At 33.6% G+C, this 23723-nt stretch overlaps 1 protein-coding gene across 5 annotated transcripts in view; it reads right to left on the reverse strand.

Moving 5' to 3' along the window:
• Positions 1-23723, reverse strand: part of PCDH17 (protocadherin 17) — an 88526-nt gene that overhangs the window by 51980 nt on the left and 12823 nt on the right. For 4 of the 5 annotated variants that reach the window (XM_061457263.1, XM_061457261.1, XM_061457264.1 and 1 more), the window contains exons 3-4: positions 6880-6938; positions 6541-6713 (exon numbers count right to left, since the gene is read on the reverse strand). In XM_061457263.1, the coding sequence (XP_061313247.1) occupies positions 6541-6713; positions 6880-6938 (232 nt within the window). The remainder of the gene's footprint in view (positions 1-6540; positions 6714-6879; positions 6939-23723) is intronic. The other variant, XM_061457262.1, reaches the window with a different exon arrangement.

A 23723-nucleotide genomic window follows, 5' to 3' on the forward strand; every position in this document is an offset into this window, starting at 1 on the left:
ATATCTCTATATTCCACTGACGCAGTAAGAGGAAACACAATCATACAAAGATGATTTAAAATAAGAAAGATGTATTTATTTTAATTGCCTCTTTTATATAATTGAATAAACATATACACTCGTATTTTTGGGGGGTTTAAACTATAATTCTGTGCAAGCATAATTGAAAGAAAACTGTAAGGGCACCATATAAGAATGTTTTCAGACTAAGAGGCAGGAATAGCCTCTCCACCCATTATGTTTCAATGATATTAAGTATTTACCCAATACATGAATATATGTCCAAAAATTTTCATTAACAATAGTAAGCACAGGCAGAGAACATACGTTTACTACCCAGGGAAATGCATAAAGCCTGAAAGAATGAAAACTATCTGGTTTATGATTTTCTTGTTTCAAAAGTTGATCTTTCTATGCTCCCACTTTTCTTTCAATTTGTAAAAAAGAATCTGAAAAGGAGAAATGTTAGCTGAAGATAATGATTTTGACATAGAAGGACCTCATCTTACTGAGAACTGCAAATGCTTCTTATGCTCTTCCAATGGGAATAAAGCAAAAAGATAACTTATGGATTCTAGGCCTTCCAGGAACAAAATGCAGTACAAATAACCATGCTGAGCCCCAGGAAAAGTGACGTCAAAACAGAGTACAGAAAGGAAGCAAAGAGATCAAAACTAGTGATGGGGGAGGGATATTCTGCTTTCTTGCCTTTCAAGCCAAGCACGAAGAAATGAGCACCCACAACTACAGTACCCAAATATTAGAATTTGCAGTCATATCTGAGATTATGTTAACAGACTTGTGATCTGGAAGTACATGTTATGCATTTACTTGAAAATAAGATCATCAAAGAAAACCCTTATGAAATTTATTAATACTTTTATTGGTACAGTCTCGGACTTTTAAGGTGTTAGTAATCATATATCTAGATTGATTTGATGGTGAGACTTCCAAAGAAAACAAAATACAGGGCAAAAATATATACAGTTTTCAACCACAGAATAATTTACAATTAGAAAGTAAGTAGAAAAAGTGGGGGAAGAAATTAAATTACCTGAAAAATGTAGCATAACACACCAAATGCTGCATAGATGAAGCTCTGCTGAATGGATATAATCCCTTCTTTGTCTCACAGTGACATGTTTTGTGTGTATACAGATGCAGACAGTTCTTTATGCATGTTTTGAAAGTCAGTTATAGAAATTTCCGTTCTAATTTGTGGCTAAACATATTAATTAAATGTTGGATATGCTATTCACAAAACTTCACTGCTACCAGTTACATGATGATAATCATCTGCCAGATGCTGAAACATGCACCTGATTAAAAACCTGGTTTGGCAGAACTCGACTCCAGTTGAAAAGCAGGATAATAGGCAATAACAGGTGGCAATAATAGGCTAAGATACTCTGATGCAAAGTGTATTCACTGTCACTTCAGCTGCCAGAATGTTTGCACTGCTTTTCTATTTTATATCAATGAAGGCAGATGAGTAGACGAGGCATTAAGCTAATCTACCCTTTCTCTGTTAGGATTCCACTTCACTTCCTTTTCTGACTTCTTCTAAGACAAACACCTGCTTCCTTAACTTCTTTCTTCACCTGGATAGCCTTACTTGAAATCCAAAGCTGCTCAGATACATATAAGATCACACTACAAAGGGCAGCTATGCATGGGAACGCTCTCATCTCTAGTGAGGAAGCATCAAACTAACTGGACGCTGCTTCTAAATACACCTGATTATCATTCAACCTGAGGTCACACAGTGTCAATCACGAATCTAGACTCAGTATTTAAATAACTGAAATGTGAAAAGTGAACCTAAATTGCCTGGTAAACTAGTAGACAGTCTAAAAACTTAAAACCAGAAATAAATTCAACATAACTGCAACAGAGGGAAAAAAAAAAAAAAAACTTTAATACTCTGAGTACATAGAAATTGATAGATACAAGAGTTGTCTGAATTTTGTCATACTAAGAAAAGGAAGGAGAATCTAAATACAATTATGTTGCTCGTATAGCTTACCTGGATGAAATTTAGGTGAAAGTAAAGAATGGGTATTGAATGCATGTCCTGACATACAACAGAAAGTTAGCATTTTACCTGACCATGTTAAGGGTAAGCAAGTTGGAAGGGACGATATTGCTGGACATAAAGACTTTTAGGTGGTGTCAGAACAAGTCCTGCAGTCTGAAAGCTATTCACATTCTGACCACAGAAAGAATGTGATAGTAGTTGTTCTGTTCAGGGAAAAAAAAGAAAACCTACAGGAAGAAGCAGTGTTGAATGAAACATTTCATAGGTTGTGTCAGCTCTGGGGGGACTCCCAGCCTCTGTCAATTTCTCAGTGGAGGCTTTCACCAGCTTTGAGAACTTAAAAAATAAATATTTCTCCACAATTTTCTTTTTCCATTATCTCATTAAGCTGATGTACTCATAAAAGAACCCATCATTCCCAATGGCATGGAAAACACTGGGCATGATGCTGGACAGTAGAAATTTGTTTGATGAACTTTCTGCACTTATCTGTCTAGACTGCTTATCACTCAGTTAAACAGAACAGATTTTAATTACGCTACAGACTCAAAAAAGATTATTGCAAGAAAATCATTGCACGGGTCAGAAAAAGTCTTGATTGATAAAAACTCTGATAATTTTGCTCTGATGCAGATAGATAATGCAGGATACTCAATTTCAGGAATCATTCTTGATTAGAAATTGAGAATATAAATGTACAAGTTACCACAGACCCATTCTGTCATCGTGTTCAGTAGACAAACTCAAGGATTGACAATATCCATAAAGATTCTATAACACTGATACAGTTTTTATGCCTAAGACTGTTGCATACAGGACTGCATCACAACTAATGCAAATGTATTTTTGTTATGATGATAAAGAAATAAGTTATTTTTAAGTTATATTAAGTTATATTTTTATCTCTGGAGGAGTCTCTGACACCAGTGCTGAAAGCTTTCCTTTTACTCTTCCTCCAAGGAAGTGTCTCCAGTTTTCATTTATTCTTGGCATCTATGCTACCACTAACAAGGCAGCAGCACCTGTAGAAATCCCCCTTCTATGATACGCAGAGGTGAAGAGCAAGCAAATGTGTGAAGGAAAGATGTAATGCACAGTGATAAAGCTAAAACTCAACAATAAAGCTACTGAATTTGAAGATGCTTAATCCCTTAGGTATTTTTGCAATGACATGAAAAGGAAAAAGTCCTGGGAAAATCTAACAAAGACCATGATTTCTGAGTAACTACAAAAAAAAAAAAAAAAAAATCCATAACTTTATATTGTTTTACTGATTATAAGGTAAACGTATCTAGGATTCACTAAGAAAAGTATAAAATGTACATATTGCTTTTGTACTCCTTCCTTGTAGATATCATTTATGATATCATTTTCAGCTTTAGACAACTTTTAAAGAAATGCAGATTATTATGTTTAAACTGTAACAACATTATTATTTTGTTATTTAAATATAAAATATGAAAAATACATGACACTTCAGGTGAAACAAATGGGTAACTTGACAGATGTATTCAAACTATTAATTCTTGTAAGATGTCTAAGTAGGGTGATTTCAAACTGTCCTAAGTAGTGATAGGGTGTAAGGTCTCAGCAACAGAAATGAAAAAAGAAAGGTAAACAGAATAAAGTATCTAAAACCATTCTGCTGAAAGAGTAGTAGGCATATGGAACAAGCTGCTTAGTAAGACAGCTGATTCAGATAGCATAAGTAAGCTTAAGAGACAGCTAGATGTTTTTATGAAGCAAGTGGCTGGGAATTGACACCAAGAGGATATATGGTTGAGATAACTAAAATGGAACATATTTATTTTAACTCAAAAATTACTATCCTGATCAATATTATAAGACTGGGGGTTTTCCCCCTTTCTGTCCATTAAGGTCAAGTGATGAGCTTTCTGAAGCATTTCATAAGACGTAATTTGCATTTTCTTTCCCTTTTGTGTAAATGTTTACAATCACTACTAGACAGAACTTGTTACCTGGAGATATTTTCCTTGAAATGAAATGTTTAAATAGTGAAATTAGTGAGGTTTTATCATATCCTGTTTTCACTAGTTTAATGCAAATTGGATCCGTAACAACAGTGTTTGGAATTACACAAAGAGGATGTCAAACTCAAACTTAACTAATTTTTAAATTTGGAATCTCAAGATCCTGAATTCACAGTTCATTTACCAAAAACTGTCAGAAGATTTAATAATTAACACTGTTCTAATAGCAGAAGTTAAACTATTTTAAATATCTTTAAACAGCAATAATCAAGACTGAAACTTTGCCACAAAATAGTGAATTCCCATTTCTGTGTACAACCCAGAATGATAACACAACCCCAACTTCTGATACTGCTTCAGGCACTGCCAGAGACAACTGTTTCTAGCAAGCTGTCCACCTCCTTTTCGTGGAAAACACTTCTTCTCTGCAGAAAATGCAATTCCTTTTTTTAATCCTAATCACATATACTGTATTTCTCAGCCACCTTCAACTTGGCTTATGAGTAGAGAAAGCAGGGGTTTTCATAATCTTTCAAAAGAGAAAAGTTACTTTGGGCTAAGAACCCTAATCACACCAAGCTCAATGACAGCTGATCATTAATTTCATTGGGAGCACCACATTGCACTACATTTGTTACTGCAATGTTCTGTAACCCCATAAGGTGTTCACTGCAGGTTCAGTTTTCTTAATAGCAATGATTTCATTACAGCACACTTGAGATGGAAGACTTCATACAAGTAAACAAATGGATGTCATTACCATTTGTAATTAGATTTTGGAAATTTTATTTTTTTTTTTAAAGTTTACCTCTCAAGCCTCATTCTCTCTCTCTCTTTTTTTTTTTTTTCTCATCAGGGAAATTCACATAAACACCTGCTACAGCAGTTCAGTGGCTGATGAAACTTAACATTCACAGTTCAAGATATGTTTAATAAGAATATGAGTAATTCATATTAACCAGTGGAGTAAGTTGTTTTGTGATGAGTAAGGCCTGTCATCTAGATACAGATAAGTGCAAACCTCCATATAACTCTTTGCATTATAATGAAAATAGCAACATGATTGGCTGAATCTGCTTACTAGATTTTTTATATTTTTGACAAGAACTGGACTTGATGATGTTGGACAAAGTGCAATATTATGAACTCAGCCACACAGTCCTCTTTTTTTTTAAAAAAAAACAAAACAAAAAACAAATAAATAGAAAATTCAGAGACTTTGTCTTTTTCTTACACAAAACTGAAAAACAAATAGACTGACACTCAAACAGCTTCTTAAAAAAAAAAAAAAAGAAGTCTAGTATTGCATCTTTTGCATCTTTACACAGATCAATGTCCAATTATAAGCACGGAGTTTCTGTGGCAAAAAGGTCACTGAAAAATAATCTTTCTGGCATTTATTACTTGGAAAATAAGGTCATATATGAGGTCAACCTTCAAAAGCATACACAATAAATTATACTGCAGCATTCTAAATATTCTACATAGCAAAAATTACATTGTAATCTCAACATGATCAGAAAAATTAAACATATATTTATACCATGACTGTACTACAGATCAGACTAGCTAAGAGGCAAAAAAAAACCTATGTCCAATTAACAATTCATAAAAATCCTATATTTCTGCTAAATTATAAATATAACTTCTTATTAATTTAATATTAATTAAATTATTAATCTATGCTTACAGCATAGAAGCAAAAAAGACAAACACAGAGCTGGAGTACTCGGTCTGGTGCTTTTAGAAAAAGAAGTGTCTCTTTTGAAATAAAAGATCTCATAATTAGATAAAAAATATCTGGGAAAAAAAATTACTTGGACACAGAGTTTGAGGAAATAAGCATGCTTGTTTGTCAGAATAATGATTTCAGAGAGTGCTGTCATTATCCTGATACAAGTCATCTGAAATGTTTCACAGAGACTCATCTTTGTTACTTTCACAGGATGCAAATGAAATTGTACAGAAAATCAGACTATATTATTTTACACTTGTCATGCTACTATTAATTGTGAAATCAACATTGCAAATAGTAAAATATATCCATGAAATAAAAACAATTTCTGAACCATTTTCCTCATCTGATATCCCTAGCCTCTTTTCCTCTTCTCCAAACTATGTGAGGAATGTAAGTGACTGGTGTCTTTTTATCTGCTGCAGTCACATCTAGTTTGAATTTCCAAAGCACACTTTAGCATAAGGACTGTGTATAATATATCACAGGCAATGCCAGTAGAGATAAAGTATATTCTAATAATTTTAGAAAAGTACTATTTTGTTTTTACTCTTTTCTTTTTTTTTTTTTCTAATGTGCTTTGTATACTTGCAGTTTCATGTTCATTCTGAAAGCTACTGAGCTTTCTTTGCTCTTGGCTACCTACAAGATTTACTTTTTTTTTCTGATAATATTATCATTGGGCTATTGCTTGATAAATTACGACTGCAGTACTAATAGGTTTATAATGACAGCTTAAACTTTACGCTTTTGTAAGCATTGGAGGCTTCACTCACCTTGTTCAAGTGGCTGGCTTTTAGTTGAAGTAGTTTTCATCTTGAGTGCCTCCCTAACAGACATGTCACAGCAGGAGCCTTTGTTAGTGTCTTGGTCACTGTCAGCCTGATCACTGTCCCCATGCCCGCTGTCCCTCAAGCTGGCTCTTTCTGGATCCTTGAACGTGGAGCTACTGAAATATACATTAAAAAAAAAAAAAAAAGAAGAAAATAAAAAAAGAAAAAGAGAGAGAGATATAGTTGTATTTACTTGTTCTGAGTTGAATTGTACTCTCTGGCAAAGCAATTTTGACAAGAATGCAAATGGGGAAGCCGAAAAAGTTATTTAATAGGCCTTACCTTTGAACAAACTGCTGCCTGCTGCCCATGTAATTGGGCTCTGCGGGAAAATTGTCTGTCTGTGAAAGAGAAGGAAAAAAATACGTATAGTTGTACACTGGACAAATCTCCTGCAGAGCAACAAGATTTCCTAGAGGAGAAATGATTAATAATTCAAAAATTCCCTTAATCTTCAGATTTGTACATTTTAATTAGATTGGAAAAGGCTGGCATGTAATTATGTGCTCAGAACAATTAAATGATTCCGGTCCACAAATTACCTGCTAAAGTAAACAATGAGGCTCCAACAAGTGGCATTCTCTGTTAGCAACTTGACAGATGACACTGTTTATGTTTTTTCATTAGTTAGATATTAAGACTGATGGTTATTGAAAATGAGAGAAAAAAATACTTTTGCATATTACAAAAGTGAATTATTCAATAATTCTAATTTTTAATTATAATTACATCATCTAATGGGATTCTGAAGCCCTTACTGCTGTGATAAATTTTCATGTATTGCTATATTACTCTTGAATTAATAAAACAAAGCAAAAAAAAAAAGAAAACCAAGAAAATTTACAGCTGCTTAGCTGTGGGTTTTCTTAAATGCTACTTGAAAAGTGCATGTATGAAAATATTTGGATTTTCTCTCTTTAATTTTCATCAGTATTAATAGCTTTAGCAGAATAATGAGAATCACACATGCAGACAAAAATATTAAATGATAGCTGTAGATAAGTAGTTTTTAAAAGAAGATACTTTAATTAAGTCTGTCATGAGTATATTTTTAGCAACATGAGCTAAGTAGCTGTAGAAGCAGAAGTATTTGCAGCATCCAGATCAACATGGAGCCCTGCCAAAGGGATCTGAATTCCCCTTGTATCATCAGCTGAAGTTCTTTGGGAGGAAGAGAGACTGCATCTTTCACAAAACTCCACATACTGTACATTCACACACGTCACTTCTTGCAGCTGACTAGTGACAGAGCTTCTACTGTTTTCTGCATCACTTCATGTCACACCACCCTTCTTTGCACCAGCTATGTGTTTTGCAACAGCATCTAGCGTATCAGTATCGGTAACACAAGCAGTTAATGAAGCAAAAGGCCCAAGGTAAGGTTTAATGTTACACAAGTGTTTCCACTGGTCTCTCAGATATTTGGTTTTCTGTGCCAGTCTCCACTCCCTTTTTTTTTTAGCTTTGTTTTTGTTTTATAGGTTAGGTGGCTATCAGAAATATTTGCTATTTCTTGTATGGTTGTATTCTTGGATCTTGGGAAAGAAGCATGAAGTTTCATCTGGAATTTAACAGTCGTTGTTTGCAACAAAAAATACATAGCCACTTGCCAGTCTCAATGTACATGTGAAACAAATGTTCTCATATGCATGAATATCTTGCTTGATTTAAGAAAGGGACAGAAGATAAATAATTATCTTCTCTTCAGCATGTATGAAGTCAATTAATAGTGTACTTTCGTGTTCCTAATTAAACTTTTTGGTTCAATAATTAGGATTGTAACGCACTGTGGTCATATTTTAAAGTTGTTTCTAATTTAAAATATGGAATGCATACATTTTTGTAATGATATAGTATATGTGATTACAAAAAATAATCTGATGCTTTATCATTGAATTACCTTTTATGATAAACAGTACACCAAAATCAGGTTTTGCTCATCTGTTTACAATATAGAGCATAAAGCACCTATACCTATAATTCTAAATTATTTTTTATTATATCAAAATTGCACATAACTTGGAAATCCTAATTTGGGTGTCTGAATTCAACTAGAGACTTGTTCTTTAGCAGCATTATTGAAAGATGGGCATATGAAAGTTCTTAAATACTGCCTAAGGAATCAAACAATATGCCATATTACAGAAAGAGAATTCTGAAGATCTGGGATACCAAACTCAGTGTTGTGTCACTGCTTTTCCAAGACAGTGTTTCAGAAGCTGATGATTTCAGCTAGAGGTATCAATTTTTTTTAAAATCTGGCCACTTCAGTTAACAGTGCAGTTCAGTGCTTTGGGCTCAAGACCAGACAAGATCCTGGTCTTAGTGTAGGCAATTAGAAGAAAAGCTTGTTTTAACTTTTAATATATGTTTCAAGTTATAAATACAAGCATTTAAAACAACAACAACAACCCAACTCAAAACAACAGGAAAAAAAGAGGGAATGAAGGCATAAAAATATTTCAGCATTCTTAGATGTAATCTTTTAAATGTAGCACATGAGATTTCAGAAGCAGCCTGAATTATTCTGTTTATTCTTTCCTTGTGGCAAAATGTAATAAGATAACATCTCTCTTGTGTGCAGCAAATCTACCTCATGTATATACACATATAATCATCATGACACTCACAGAGCCCAGTACTTCTCAACCCAAATAAACCTTTATAATTGCAGAATTTACATCTGTTTTCTAGGTCTAATATCTCAAATAGATACCCAGGAAAACTGACCTTCTGCCTTTACTTACGTTAGACATCTGCCTTCTCCTAAACACAGCTGCTACTAGAATCAAAATTTCCATTTTTCATGTAATTGTAAGGCAAAACACCTGCTATAAATTTCCTTTTCATAAATTCTTCTCTATTGGAAAAGTCAGACTTTTGCCCTGGAAATTAAATTATATTAATTAAATAGCACCTCCTTAAAGATGGTGCTAAGAACTTATCTAAAAGCTGTACCACAGTAAGAACTGGTCATACTTTTTGTTTCTGTATTTTCATAGTAAAAAAAAAAAAAAAAAACAACAGAGAAAACAAGCAAATAAACAAACAAAAAACAGCATTTTGCACACCTTGGACTAGCCAAGTCATAAATTTTAAAATATAAATTATGACCCCATCTTATCTGCCATCCTATAAATGGGAGCTGCTTCTGAGAAATTCAGTATTTATGGTAATCATTAATGACCTTTAACTTAATAATTTGACTAATTTCCTTCATAATGTATTTTGCAACAATACAAAAAGTTGGGCTCCATGTTACAGTGGGTTCACTACTGCAAAAGAACAAATGTAAATACTTGATAACTATCTACAGGAACTATCTACAACCACAGAGCTCAACTGAATGATTTTCCTTTTGCTCTCAAAGTATTAGACCTTCTCCTAGGAGCTATGGAAGTATAATGTTGTAACAGTATATTTCAAAATACAGGCAGCATGTTATTATCCATACAAAAACTGGGATAATAAGAAACATTTAATTTCAAGGCTAGGCAGTATAGAAGAATCTTAGAAGGGCAAGCCTCACAATGGCTTACAGGGGGATGAATGTCTAACTCCCTTAAACACTTTTTTTTTAAATCCCAGTTGAAGTAAGAGGTCATATACTTAAAATTTTTACACCTTAACATCTATGGAAGTGACATTACATGTTCCAGTTCATGCATTAATCATACCTCTTTACACTGCATAGCTGTAACTCTAAGAAATGAGTGCTACTTTAAGAATCTATCAACAGTAAATAAACTCTTCTTCTCTGGGTATACAGCCCCTTCTAGGAAATCAAAACCACTGTGCTCTCTATTTGCCTCCAGTGTTAAAGTAGGTTTCAGTTCACCTGCTGGCAACAATCTAAAATCCAGTCACATATCCCAAGGCAATCAGCTAAGATAACTCTATAATTCAACCCATTTTAGGCATTGAGTTTTAGGTACATACTGTTCCTGGAAATTACTTTCACCAAAAACTATTGGAAAATCTAAATGACCAGAGAGATGTTCAGTATAACAGCTAAAGCTTAGTAAGATGCATCATATCAGAAGTGATTTACATAGAATTAAAATATCCTAATAAATAACCAAAAATTACTCAAATGCCAGCACTGGTATCCTGCTGAAGATCAAAATAAAGCAAGCACCATCCTCACCCTCCTTCAAGAAATTCTCCAGAAACAATCTAGCTCTAAGAATAATGGAGTTAAACATCAAAGACATGTTTTCTCTCTGCAATTCAAGGCTGAGGGCTGGAGTATCAATTAGGTCATCAGCTACTAAAAGAGAAGCTTTTCAGTAGGAAGAAAACATACTAGGACAAAAAGTCTCAAGCTGAGGCAAAAGTAAAACTGTCCACTGCCCTGGTTAGATAACAAAGAATTAAAGTCTGTGATGTCATTCACATATGTCCATAGATCCAGTAGAGAAGAGGTCCTGGTATTATAGTCCATTTTCACAGATTAATGGAACCAGTCTCTCCAGTGAGAGTATGTTAAACCATTCAACAGATATACTTTTTAGCAGTTGCTACAGTGGCTACTTAAAAACACTTTCTTCCATCTATCTGTCCTTATACATGACCCTAGCATAAATCTGAAGTTTTAGGAACACTGCCATTACTGTGATGTTGCAGAAAAAATCCGGAGGAATTCTGTATATACTTTTAGTACAGCTTTCTCAGAAAGTTGAATCTCCTAAAAAATGTCATTTTGAAAGAGATCAGAAAGCATATGTACCTTTTAAAAGCTGCCAAAATTTAAAAAAGAAAGTACCTTACAGTTTGATCATGTTACCTTTTTCATCAGGAAGTTGAACAGAAAAAATGTTAAAGGACAGGCAAATTAAATCTGTGCAAATTGTACTTTTACTGATACAGAGTTTCAGATGTGACAATATGATTGATTTAGTCCAATAATGTAACTTGAAAAATTATTTACTGCCTAGTGTTTGCGTAAGCAACATGTAGAACACCCTTCAAGTGCTATCATCAACTGTCTATAAAACCATTCATTCTATTACATGTGTTACAGCTTGCACAGGGGCCTAGATAATCTACAATTTTTTGCTAAGTATTCGCCTTACATTATGAATTTGAAATACTGAATTTTATAAATTCAAAATAAAGCCATTCAGAAGTTTGAAAGTCAACTATTAAGGTTCTACTAATTAATTCTAGAATGGATATGATTTCCAAAAGTTTTATTTAGAAAAAAGGAAAATGAAAAACTAAGGCAAAAAAACAGAGTATCGGAAACAAATTCCTCACAGGATCTATTAACCTTAAATATTCTCTTAAGAGGAAAAAAAAAAATAAAGAATGTGAAAACAACAGTTTGAACCAGCCTCAGAAAAACATTATGCGATGAATTATGGGAAGTATTTTTAGCAGTGGGATCTCTTTTCCTTTTTCTTTTTTCATAAATTCGTGTTCACAAGGTGTTTGTGTTTACTTCTGCTGAAATTTTTTTTTATTTTTATAAATGAAAAGGAATTACACTGTGTATTTGCACACATACATTTAAAAAAAAAAAGAAAAAATATCAGAATTAAAATTGCAACCCCATATTAATCAGATTTCAGGCATTCTACTACTGCTCAGTAAGACAACGATAGAGGACCTGACAAGGTTTCTGCTTTGGAGTATTCATATAAAAAGCAGACTGGTTATTAAAACGTAAGAGTTTTTTAACTACTTCCTTTTTTCTTTTTTTAATCAAAAATTTTGTTACACCACGATTCTGGAGATTTCTGCTACTCTTTGGTGTGTTTTATACTGTTTTAATAAAATGAAAGAAAATTGCAAAAGTTTTCAATTTGACATGTCAGTCTCCTAAAAAAAAAAAAAATTAAAAAATCTTAAAATCAACATGACTGAAAAGATGGAAAAAGTAAGATAGAATAAGATGGGGAGCCAGAGAGAGAAATGCAATACTTAAGCGTTCTTGACAAATTGCGCCCAGAAATAATTGTCATATTAGAGAAAGATGTATTTTAAATTATAAAAAAGTCAGACATTAATCAGATTTATGAGTACTAGATTACTAGAATACTCATATTTTTTTTCTCAGAATTGCAAGAACAAGTATCACATTTTGAGAAATGATTCAATGCAACTCCATTTTAGGAGGTATTGATACGTGGAACTGTAATAAAGCAAAATGTCTCAGCTGACTTTAATTCTTTTTAATTAAAAATTAAACACAAAAATCAAATGAAACATCTCTCCCCTTTATCAGACTGCCGTTTACTTTCTAACTCAAGTATCTTCTGTGTCTTTTCTTGAAAACCTTTATTCCAAGTAGTCTGCCTTCCCCCATGAAATAAAGATCTTATGTAATGGGAATCACTTCTGAAGACAAAAGAATTGTATTTTGCCAAATCTAGTTTTGAAAGAAAAGACAATTGCTTTTATTTTGTTAGGAACAGTTTGTTATCATAGTAAAGTTTTCCACAAAGACTCCTCAGTATAAGACTGCCAGTGAGTGTATATACTTAGCCTGAAGCAGCATTTTTCCGCTGCAAAAGACTTACTTCACTAAGAAATTTCATTAGCCCAATAGTAAACAAGCCCACAAAAAACAACCAAAAAAAAAAAAACCAAAACCACAAAACCAACCAAGCAAACAAAACACACACACCCCAAAAATGGGCATAAACTTCTAATAAGTTATTCTACCTTTTTGAAAGACAAAATTAAATAAGCTGTATTAACAAATCCTTGTCCTAATATGTGTTCTCCACTCTTATTGATAATAAGTGACGTACATATTTGGGAAGTTTCACAGTTGCTGCAAAATGTGTATTTTTATGTTAAAAGACCTACAATGTGTTTATGTGAATTTCTGACATATGTAACATTCTTCAAAAGCTCATTAAAAACACAGGGCAACAAAAGCAGTCAGGTACACAAGGAAGTATCGTTCACCAGGCTGCTGTACTCTTTACTGGAAAGTGTTGGTGGCTCATGTTTTCTCTTTCTCTTGACTGAGAAAAACAAAACTGTGAGCAAAATTGAAAGAGGTCTTGAGCTCTTCAGTCAAATGACCTGAGTGACTTCTGAAAAGTGAAGCTCTAGGAACAGAGACCGCCATCCTTTCCTTTAAGTGAAGGAGTACTGATTCTCACAATAATAAATGCCTAATCCATGTACTATTTTCTCTTAGCGAGTACCATGGTTGTTACCAAAACAAATTATCATTCATTTATTGCTTAAGCTTTCATGCTAAAGTATTCTAGGTATTTCAGTTCTTTGTACTACTGGCTTAATTAAAACTATTATTTCTTAAATTTTTAAAAGGGTTTACTCTTCAGTGCAAAAGACACAAAAGAAGCTTAGACTGAAGGGATTTAATACAGTGCAAGTATTAGAATGCACAGGGCCCAACGGAGCTTCCTCTCACCTGATGACTGCACCAAGCCTAAAGACTGAAGCAACTAAAGAGGTCACTATAGTTGGATATATTTTTAAGTGACCCTGGTAAAAAAGTAGAATTAAAAGACACTCAGAAGAAGGGATGGAACCAGATCCTGATCAGATTTTCTGATACAAAATATTGAAGTATTTCAGGAACTAGCTTGCCCCTGTTGGTGAGGAACTCAACAAAAGCCCTCAACTCTTCTGCCAGAGCAGATGTGTTTATGGACAAACTTGTCTCTGGGGACTAGGAAAATGTGTGGAAGCTGAACCCAAAAACTTTTTCTACTGAGAGGGTAATCAAGAAGGTTTTCTGGACCAAATTCAAATTGCTGTTTGCTTCGCAGTTGTTTCAGTTTTCTGAGCCTCATTTTATTTTGCACTCAAGAAACAAGAAATTTAATATCTAATGAAATTAACATGATCTGGGAAGAGAATGTGAAAAGTTGACAAATGGGACTGGGAAAAAGTAATTGCAATATGAGTTCTTCAGATGAACTACTTTTTGGAGAAGGTGCAAGATTAGAACTCAGGAAGTGGTGCCAAACATTACACCACAGAAAGAGCTAGAGCTGAAAGCACAATAGTTCTGCTTCTGCTATCATAGCAACAATAAATAAACATAATGAAATTCATGACACATTATTGCTTTGCTCTGTATAGCCTCTATTCGTTTAAAAATGATAAACACTTTTAAAATAATTCACAACTTGTCAAATGCCTGTAAGCATTATGAACAGTTAGACTGGTGCTTTAAGAGGCATTTGTGAAGATCTTACAAGAGAGCTTGATACAACTTATATCAAAGTAAAGATGGAAGTATGGGAAAACAGAATAACTACTTCACCTGAATCTGCCAGTACAGTTGCATCCAATATATTTACACTGTTCACCAATGCTATGTACTTACTGAAGCTACTCAGTCAATAAAAAACACATTAAGAACCTTCTGAAAGAGCTTCCCTGTCAATTAGGCTGCAGATACATTCTATCGCTCCAGTTTTCCTGTCAATTTCATATACTGGATCATATTAACAGTACTGGCTTGTCAATAAGGCAAATCCAAATCCTATTAATGGAGTTATACTGCCAATAAAATCGACTTCCTATTTATCGAGCTCCCCAGTATATGGGAAAGCTGTGAAATGGGATTATAAATTTAGGTTACATACATCTGTCTCTATATTACATAAACATCTCAGGAATTGTACCCTATTCTGTAAAGAAACACCTGTAATCCCTGTAAACTTCAGAATAGTATAATTGTTTACCATTGCTGAGAAAACATTAAATCACCCTTATTTATCATTTTATGCTTCCTGCTTGCTTTAAGTAATGCTGTAATTTTATAGGACAGTCTACGTGTGTGCCACACATATAGAACTAGGTAAGAGATGTATGCACTGAACCCCACCTGCACAAGGTACTATCTGTTCCAGAAAATGAAAGAGATAAAACACATTTTAGGAACAAAATATTAAGGATTCCACAGTTTTGTAATGTGCTGCGTAATCTTGGTGGAATTGAAGCTTGTAAGTATAATACTAATGTACCAGAAACCCCTGGAAATAGCTAATAAGAGGTAGTAGCTCATGCATAAAAAAACAGTAGAAGTTCAGCAAGTCTTCTATTTAATAGAAGCCTTAATGAAGTTGAACATTAGTTGCTTTTAACCATATTCAATATTAAATAACTACTTTGACTGGATTAGCAGAATATACAACAGACCATTAAACCTGATTATATTACCAAAAAAAGAAAAGAAAAAGAGTAATTGCATTAAAATGTACTGGGATTCCCTTATCAAATTAACTCCCTAGGTCTAACATGAAAATATGGATTAAAAAAAACACCACTATGGTCCAAACTAACAGTTAAAGGTCAATGAATCAAGTTGCCAATTATATTTTCTGGTAACAGATGGGTGCAATGAAACCTAATGATTGAATTTGAAATGCTTTAATGCACCTTTTATCTATGGCTCCCACGATGTTGAGTCTACCTTAGTATTCCTAACAAATATTATATTTACTAATTATTATATTATATATGTAATATTATATATATTACTAAATATATTACTATTGTATTACTAAAATTAGTTCACTAGAAGGAAATCCCCACATATCCCAGAATCTAGGTTATTCTAAGAATACCATGCCATAAATGCAAAATAACAATACTTTTGGAAGTGTATCTTTGATAGTATTTCTGGGGCTTTGTTTATTTTTTCATTCAAATCTCCATGTTAAATGTGAAGTCTAGAAATAAAGACATTAAAATTAGAGGGAAACTTAAAAAAAATGTGCCTTGAAATTTAAGAAGATGATCAAAGTATTTGTTATAGTTTCAATAATGTTTTTATCCCCTTGTGCTTAGAACCGCTTTTCTATACGAAAACAACCTTTTCTTTCTTTTTTTTTATGCACACAGATTCTACAGTGCAATTGTGAGCTCCTGGTGTTTTATTTTTAATTTTGAGACATATCTGAAAGCTATTACTCATCAGGAATTCCCAGTGAAGCAAGTAAGTTTTGTAGAATTTGTCCTATTCTTACCACTGTTTTTTTTCCCGTTTCTAAGAGCAGCACATCACAAATATTTTCTGAACAAGAAAGCTTATAAACACAGCAGTACTATACGGTGGAGAAGGAGATCAAATTGTGGCCTTTTAACATTGACAAACTGTTTTGTACTCATACTATTTAGCAAGGGGAAACAGAGACACTGGGTATTTTAAAACTATTAAGTTTGTGTTAACATCTATCCACTGTGTTTACCTTCCTCTGTCCAACCCATACTTTCACTAAAGGCAGTAGAACTCCCACAGTCCATGACCTGAGGTTTGCTGAAATCAATGGATGTTTTCAAATTGGTTTCAATAGCCTTTGGATTGGCCTGCTTACTTCAGTTAAGGGATAAGCAAGTCTTTACATAGTGTGCTACATTCCCACAGATACATATGTTGTATGCTGAAGAAACATGTAAACAGATTTGTAATGTCAGTGACAAGGAAAGGTGATCAGGCAGGCAGCAAACATTTAATGTGGCAAAAGACTCCAGGTCTATGTTTCTTTAATACAGAGTGAAAAATATTAGCAGCAAAGATAGAGCAGGACTTGGTTCTGAAGGCACACTGCCTGCACAGAAAACACATAAAGAGGAACACTGAAGCTTTCTTCCTAGGTGACAGTCAGAAGAACAGGGGTAAATCTAGATCACCTCCTTTCTTTTAAATCTGTAACCTTATCCCCTTTCTCTTCCTAAAATTGTTCCTCTGAAAAGCAATGATTGCCTTAAAGTCCTTAGGAACTAGGAAGAAAATTACAGATGTTAAAACTTACATTATTACTTTCTGTAATTTCTTACTCAGGTCATGCAACTCTTTATTTCAACATTTTGTTAAAAATCCCCAACAAGGTATTCTATAAACATTTTGAGACAGGACACATATATACCTCTTTTCACATATATACCTTAGCATAATTCTTTCCTCTTAGCACTAGAAAAAGACACACCGGAAAATACGCTGCCAAAATAATGGCTGAATTTATGACAGAATAGTAGATCATCAGACTTTACAACCTCACATGCCTGTGCAAGGAGATTTTCAACTGTAAAATGGTGATGAGTTGATTTATTATTTGTGACATAACATAAATAATTTAGGCTTGCACAAATATAGCAAGAGGTTCTGTCCCTAAACATATTTTAAAGCCATAGCAGTCATGAGTCTATGATGAGGGACCTCATAAAAAGGGAAGTTTGATCAAATACACCATGAATATAGTAGCAGTGGTCAAGTAGGTTTGGACAGAAAAAAAATAAGGCCTTTCTGCTACAGGGCTTTGTATATCCATTCACAGCTCTGTCACTTCAGTGTTAACTGACTGCAACATCTTCATACAGGACTCTGTAAGTTGATTCAAAACAAGCAAAAAAAAAAAAGTTACTTTTCTTGATGGGATCAACTCATCTAGAACATAACACTCACTTATCTAAGGATCGCCACAGGTAATCTATAAACTCATAGATATTTAAAGGTTGACTTCGACCTCTAAATTCTTAAAAGCCTGAGGAAAAAAGTTCTGGATTACCCTTTTCATTACAGCTTGCCATATCAAGATTCTGAAATCAGATTTTGTTGTTAAAATGAAGAAGATGCACATAAGAAATGTTCTCTGCAAAGATTCCAGGATTACAAAAAGTCTCTATTGTGTTCCAAATCAGTAATGGTTTGTCAACATCTAGGACACTGCTGCAAGTTTCACCAGGGATAGAGAGACTGAACATGAATGCTAATATTTGACTGAGGGGTTAGTTACAATACAGTGACTAAATTATGGGTTTCCTCTGCATCTAATTAGCAGGATGCTCACCGAGCATGTGAGCACCTTTTTCATGCAGCGGCAACTAAAGGATGTATATATATATATATATATATATATATATATATATAATATTTTTTTCGTTTTTATGTTTTAGTCATGACCTTTCAAAGAAAATACTTAACACAGCCTTCTCTAAATAATGTCCGTATCACAGAATTCCCCCATTTGGAAGTCGTGTGGGGAAATCTCTTTCAAAATTGGAAAGAAATGAAAATATGACAGGTACAGTTCAAGAAATTAAAAAAAAAAGCTCATGCAAAGGGGGGAAAAATAACTTGTAAAAACCGTTCACACTGCTCTTCCTGAATATTCAAACTGAATAACGTGTAACACAGACTAATGCTGCTCCCTGCAGGTGGATCATGCGCCCTCATGAAGCCACACCAACTTCCAAGTTCACTGGAATTCAACATGGAGTTTGGGGCTTAGCTGCTGAAAGTAATCTCTGGGAGTGGAGCCTTTACAAGCAATTATTCTACACATATGCCCTCAAAAATTGTTTTCATGTAGAAAAGCCCGTTAAGAAACAAATTAAATTATTTCTATGGAATTTAATTTACATAATTTTAGGACTATCTTAACTTACTGGTGTTTGTTTCTAAATAAACACACCATTATGTCACTGGGAGTAAAACAAAAGCCATAAAATACTAAGGGACTGTGCATGGTCTTCAGTTCACATGCAATTATATTAACTTCACCATAAATTCCTAGGAGTGAGTAAACTTGAGTTTGTTGGTTTTGTTTAAATCTTCTCAGGCATAAAGTAATAAAACACAAAATGCTCTTTTAAAATATGCTAAGATTAAGATCCAACTCATTCATTTTCCATTAAAATAGGATTAGGATCTTACTCCTAGGGCTTTGTACTATCAAACTTCAATGCAGAGACTTTCCAAAGAAATGGCATAGAGTCCTATTCATAAAGGTTTATGATAAGTTTGCTGCTTTAACCTGAACCACAGCATAACGAACAGCACCAATATAATGATAATCCAAGCTACTAGCAACCTTGAGAATGTTCAAGGAAGAGACAAATACTGGCAGGAATTAATCTGGCATTTTCACACATCTGCCCAAGGGGGGTATTCTAATTGCAAAAATTTACTCTTAGACTGCTGAGACTTGTAGTAATTATGTTTCTTTTTTAATAGAAATAGCCACAGGTAGTAATAAATTGGGTTTTGAGATGGGGAACTGGGCATGCATTCTAACCCAAATTACGATGTAATTGTCTGTATTATAAAATACTATAGAAAACCTATGGCTCAAAATTTTAATCAGAAGAAAACCTTTCCTTTATTTAAAGTCTTCTCCAACAGCTGTTCTATATGTATGCCTATTTCTTCATTCACTGGTATCAGCAAGACCAGTATGACTGCAAGCATTTTATCTAAAGACCTTTGCCGATGATAACCAAAATCCCTGAATGTTATATTTGCTTTAAACAGATTTGCAGAAAAAGTTTTCTCTTGCTTTATTTTCATTCAAATAAGTAGACTAACAAGCAGGTCAAAATCTGGAAATCCAGCTACTTTTTTCTGAGGTTCCTTTGCCAGGGGATGAAGAAAAGAGTGTGTGTGGTCTATATATATTTTAAATTAACTGACATGAAAGTGTTCTCCAAAATTCTGGAATCTCATTTGAAACAAATGAGCACAGGAAAGCACTAAATATTAGTTATTTCATGCTTGAAGGAATTATTATTTCATTACTGTCACATTGTTACTATAATGAGACAAATACTGTTAGGAAATACCAAATACAATCATGGCCAATAAATAAAAAATAATCCAAATGTATCCAGTTAATTCTGCCCTTTGCAATACCTGTTAAACCTGATAAAAAGCTACAGGTGGTTTAAACAGGAAAAAATACATTTACAGATTTGGACAAAAGGAAGACTACGCATTAAAAGAAATAACATAAACATTTTGGTTTCCCCTCTTTGTCACCCAGTGGCTATAAAGCTGCCTGATGTGGCTACAAGCCCTTCCCTTGAGCTACAAAATGCAGATTATTGTATATTTTTTAATACCTAGAACACTGATGGAAGCAACTGAGTGCTGATTATTCTCACATTTCACATAAGACAACTTCTATCTCCTTTTCATCATTACTCTCAATCCTGAAATCTGATACAGGATACATAGTTTTAAGCAAGAGATGGAACTTTCACCATGAAGTGGAAAATAAGATCTTTCTTTACCTACACTCTTGCCTCGGGAAAAAAATGGCAACAACATTTGTCTCTAAACTTTATGCTTTTTAGATTTCAGCAAAAGATGTGGATTGACAGTATCTTCCAAAACACTGCTACACAGCTACCTACAGATTGTACACAACATAAGGAGGAAAAAAAAAAAAAAAAGATCAGATTGGTTGTTAATAATGCCTTTTATCTATCTAGATACTTCTTTTGGTTGTATGCTGCTCTCTTATCTATTTATCTCAACATAGGTATTCATACACACACATTATCTGACTTATAGTCTAGAAACCTAGTTTCTACGGCTTCACAGCTTCCATTTTTAAAAGGCACTTAAATTCATTGTTTGCCAAGCACTCTAAATTCCACTGTTTTCTTATTGTTATTTGATCCACTGACATGATGAAGAGATCAGAAAATAACAAACTTGGAACTTTATAGCTGTGGCTGGATAATCTTGCTCATGATTGTCAAAGCAGGATTGTTTTTATGATCTTAAAATCTGCATATCAAATTACACGTCTATGTTAAAAGCAAAAATTCCAAATATTCAGACATCAAGATTATCTCAATAGATTACTAGAGAATGCAGTTGGAGGCTAAGTGAAATGAATAGCTTTTGCAGCTTTGCTGTGTTTATAAAGCAAAGGAGAGAAGAAATAGGGAGCAGATCAGCTACCCAGAGCAACAGATTCTGGGCTGAATTCAAGCTTACACTCATCAGCAACTACACTCCTGTAAGTAATCCATTTAATTCAATGGTTCTATTGACCTAAATTAAAATATTCAGTGAATGAGTGTTTTAAGGATCATGCCTAAAAAGATGTAATACTAATGCAATTATACATATGTAAGTTTTCACAGGCTTCAAAATTACTTGCACATGGATTAAGAACATGACCCTGCTCTTTCTAGATTTGTAGAAAAACAGTCTTTTTCTCAATACCAGTAAGAACAAAGCCTAAGTGCTGCATCTGAGGTGCATTACCAAAACAATGCTTTTTTCTTCGTCACCTTTAAAATTTTACAGAATTTAAGTATTTTCATTAGGACTTAATGAAAATTTGTTTAACCCAGCTCACTTTTTTTTTTTTTAAACTGAGTTGTAGCTAAACAATCTTAACCATAAGTGGTTGCTTAGCAATCAGCGAAGAATGAGACAGAAATGTAGTAAGTAAAGAAACTGACTGATATGTTCTGTGTTTGAATCACAGCATTCATTAAAAACAGCAGAATAACACCAACAGAAATTTAAAACAAAATTCTATTAATAAAAGATTACATATAACTGTCTTTAGCAACAAATTATGCGTTTAAAAGCTCCCAATTGTGATTCACATTGTTCTCCATAAAAAAATCTTTAGTTAGTATTAAAATTACATTAAAATTCTTCGAATTCTGATTAAGCCATTATTTACCTTTTGTTTTTAAAGCAATTGTCAAGTATGTTTCCAATTATTTTAAAAACAGTATATACCTACAAAGCAAGCAAGCGTTTATACCTTTGAAGACTGAAATTGATTTTTAATGCACCAGCTTTCAAACACTACAAAGGCTGCTCTCTGCTGATAAAGACAGTAAACAAGAAATTGTCCTTTAAATGTTCCCTTTAATGTTTTCCTTTAATTAAAAAACCAATCAAAACACATTGCAACAGTAAAAAATTTTAAAATAAGACATTAAAAATGTTTAAGGTTTTTGACACTCAAAGCATTCAAACTAGAATGAAAACTTAAGATGTTACTTTTGTTTACTTTTGTTAGTTTAGACTTTCTTTGCAGTGTAAACATTGTTAATAAAAAAAAAATGAAAACACTTAAAAGTAGTTTACCACTGAACACAGATATTTTTATTGAATAGAAATGTTAAAAATATGCTGAAATGGAACTAGACATTATAGAAGTACTGAAGTAAAAAGCTTTTTTAATACGTTTAGATTATTTTAATATATTCCTTTCCTCTAGTCAGACCAAAGCCTATTTATGTAGATTATTTACATCTACAGTCTCATTTATCCAACCTGTATTTATCCTTTGATCACAAAGCTTGTTAACTTAAATGGTCTTTTATTGTTATGATTCGTTTTCCCATAATTATGCAGTTTAACTGCTTGATTTTTTTTTCTAATAAATATATGCAACCGCACCAATCATATTCAGCAGTGTTATGCTGGATGTTCAATGAACTGTAAGAGCCATTTCAATGCAATAAAACTGCCTGGAAGTGTTCCAGGGCAAGGACTGCAAATACTGGTAATCATAGTGTCACTAGAACTAGTATAGGCAAATACAAGCGTGTTGCACATATATCAACAGACAGTCTGAAACACTGCCTGAAACTAATTTTACATGCCTATCACTTCAAGAGCTTACAAAGCATCCCACCCACACAGCTGAAATTATGCATTTCTATCTTGTAACAAGGCTTTTCCTTTCCCCTTCACAGAGTCCTCCTTTGGCGTGCCATGGAGACTGCAGCATGCAGCCACCCAGCAGGAAACAGGATGCAATTAGAAACTTTTCTATTGCATGTAAAAGTATTTTATGAACTGACAGAACTCGTATCTGATACAAATATCACAAAGCCAGTAGAAAGGTCCATAGCTAAAAGAAAATGCTGTTCATTTGAAGGATTTTACTTGTCTAGATCACTTATAGCGTATTAAATTAAAAATAGATCAGCATGAGACTGTCTTGAGGGGTGAATAAAGGAAATATCTCCTCATTGCACAGAACTGAGATGCAAATTGATCTTTGTGCTGTCCGTCTGTACAAGTAACACTAACAATTGGCTGAAACCATGCAGTTCTATCTTTACATGTAGAGACACTCCGCAATTTTGAGGACATGTCAACAGATGAAAAACAGAGATATCTTTAAGCAAGTAAATTGCTCTTCTGCTACCCTTTCTGCATAGGTAACACCACTAACTAGTGGAAACAATTCAGTAGAAGAAAGAGTTGGTTCTTGTGACCTTAATAAACAGGAATAATATCAGCAACTTTGGGAATTATCTAGAAAATATGTGACTGCTCAAAGAGGTTATTTAAAGCACTGCCTAATACCCTAATTACCGGGACATTCACATGAATTTTCTTGTTCTCGAATATAGTACTTCAT

The sequence above is a fragment of the Pezoporus flaviventris genome, unplaced genomic scaffold (assembly GCF_033815535.1).
Source record: "Pezoporus flaviventris isolate CSIRO_AGI_PZ_B2104156 unplaced genomic scaffold, CSIRO_AGI_Pfla_v1 ptg000025l, whole genome shotgun sequence".
NCBI classification, from domain to species: Eukaryota; Metazoa; Chordata; class Aves; order Psittaciformes; family Psittacidae; genus Pezoporus; species Pezoporus flaviventris.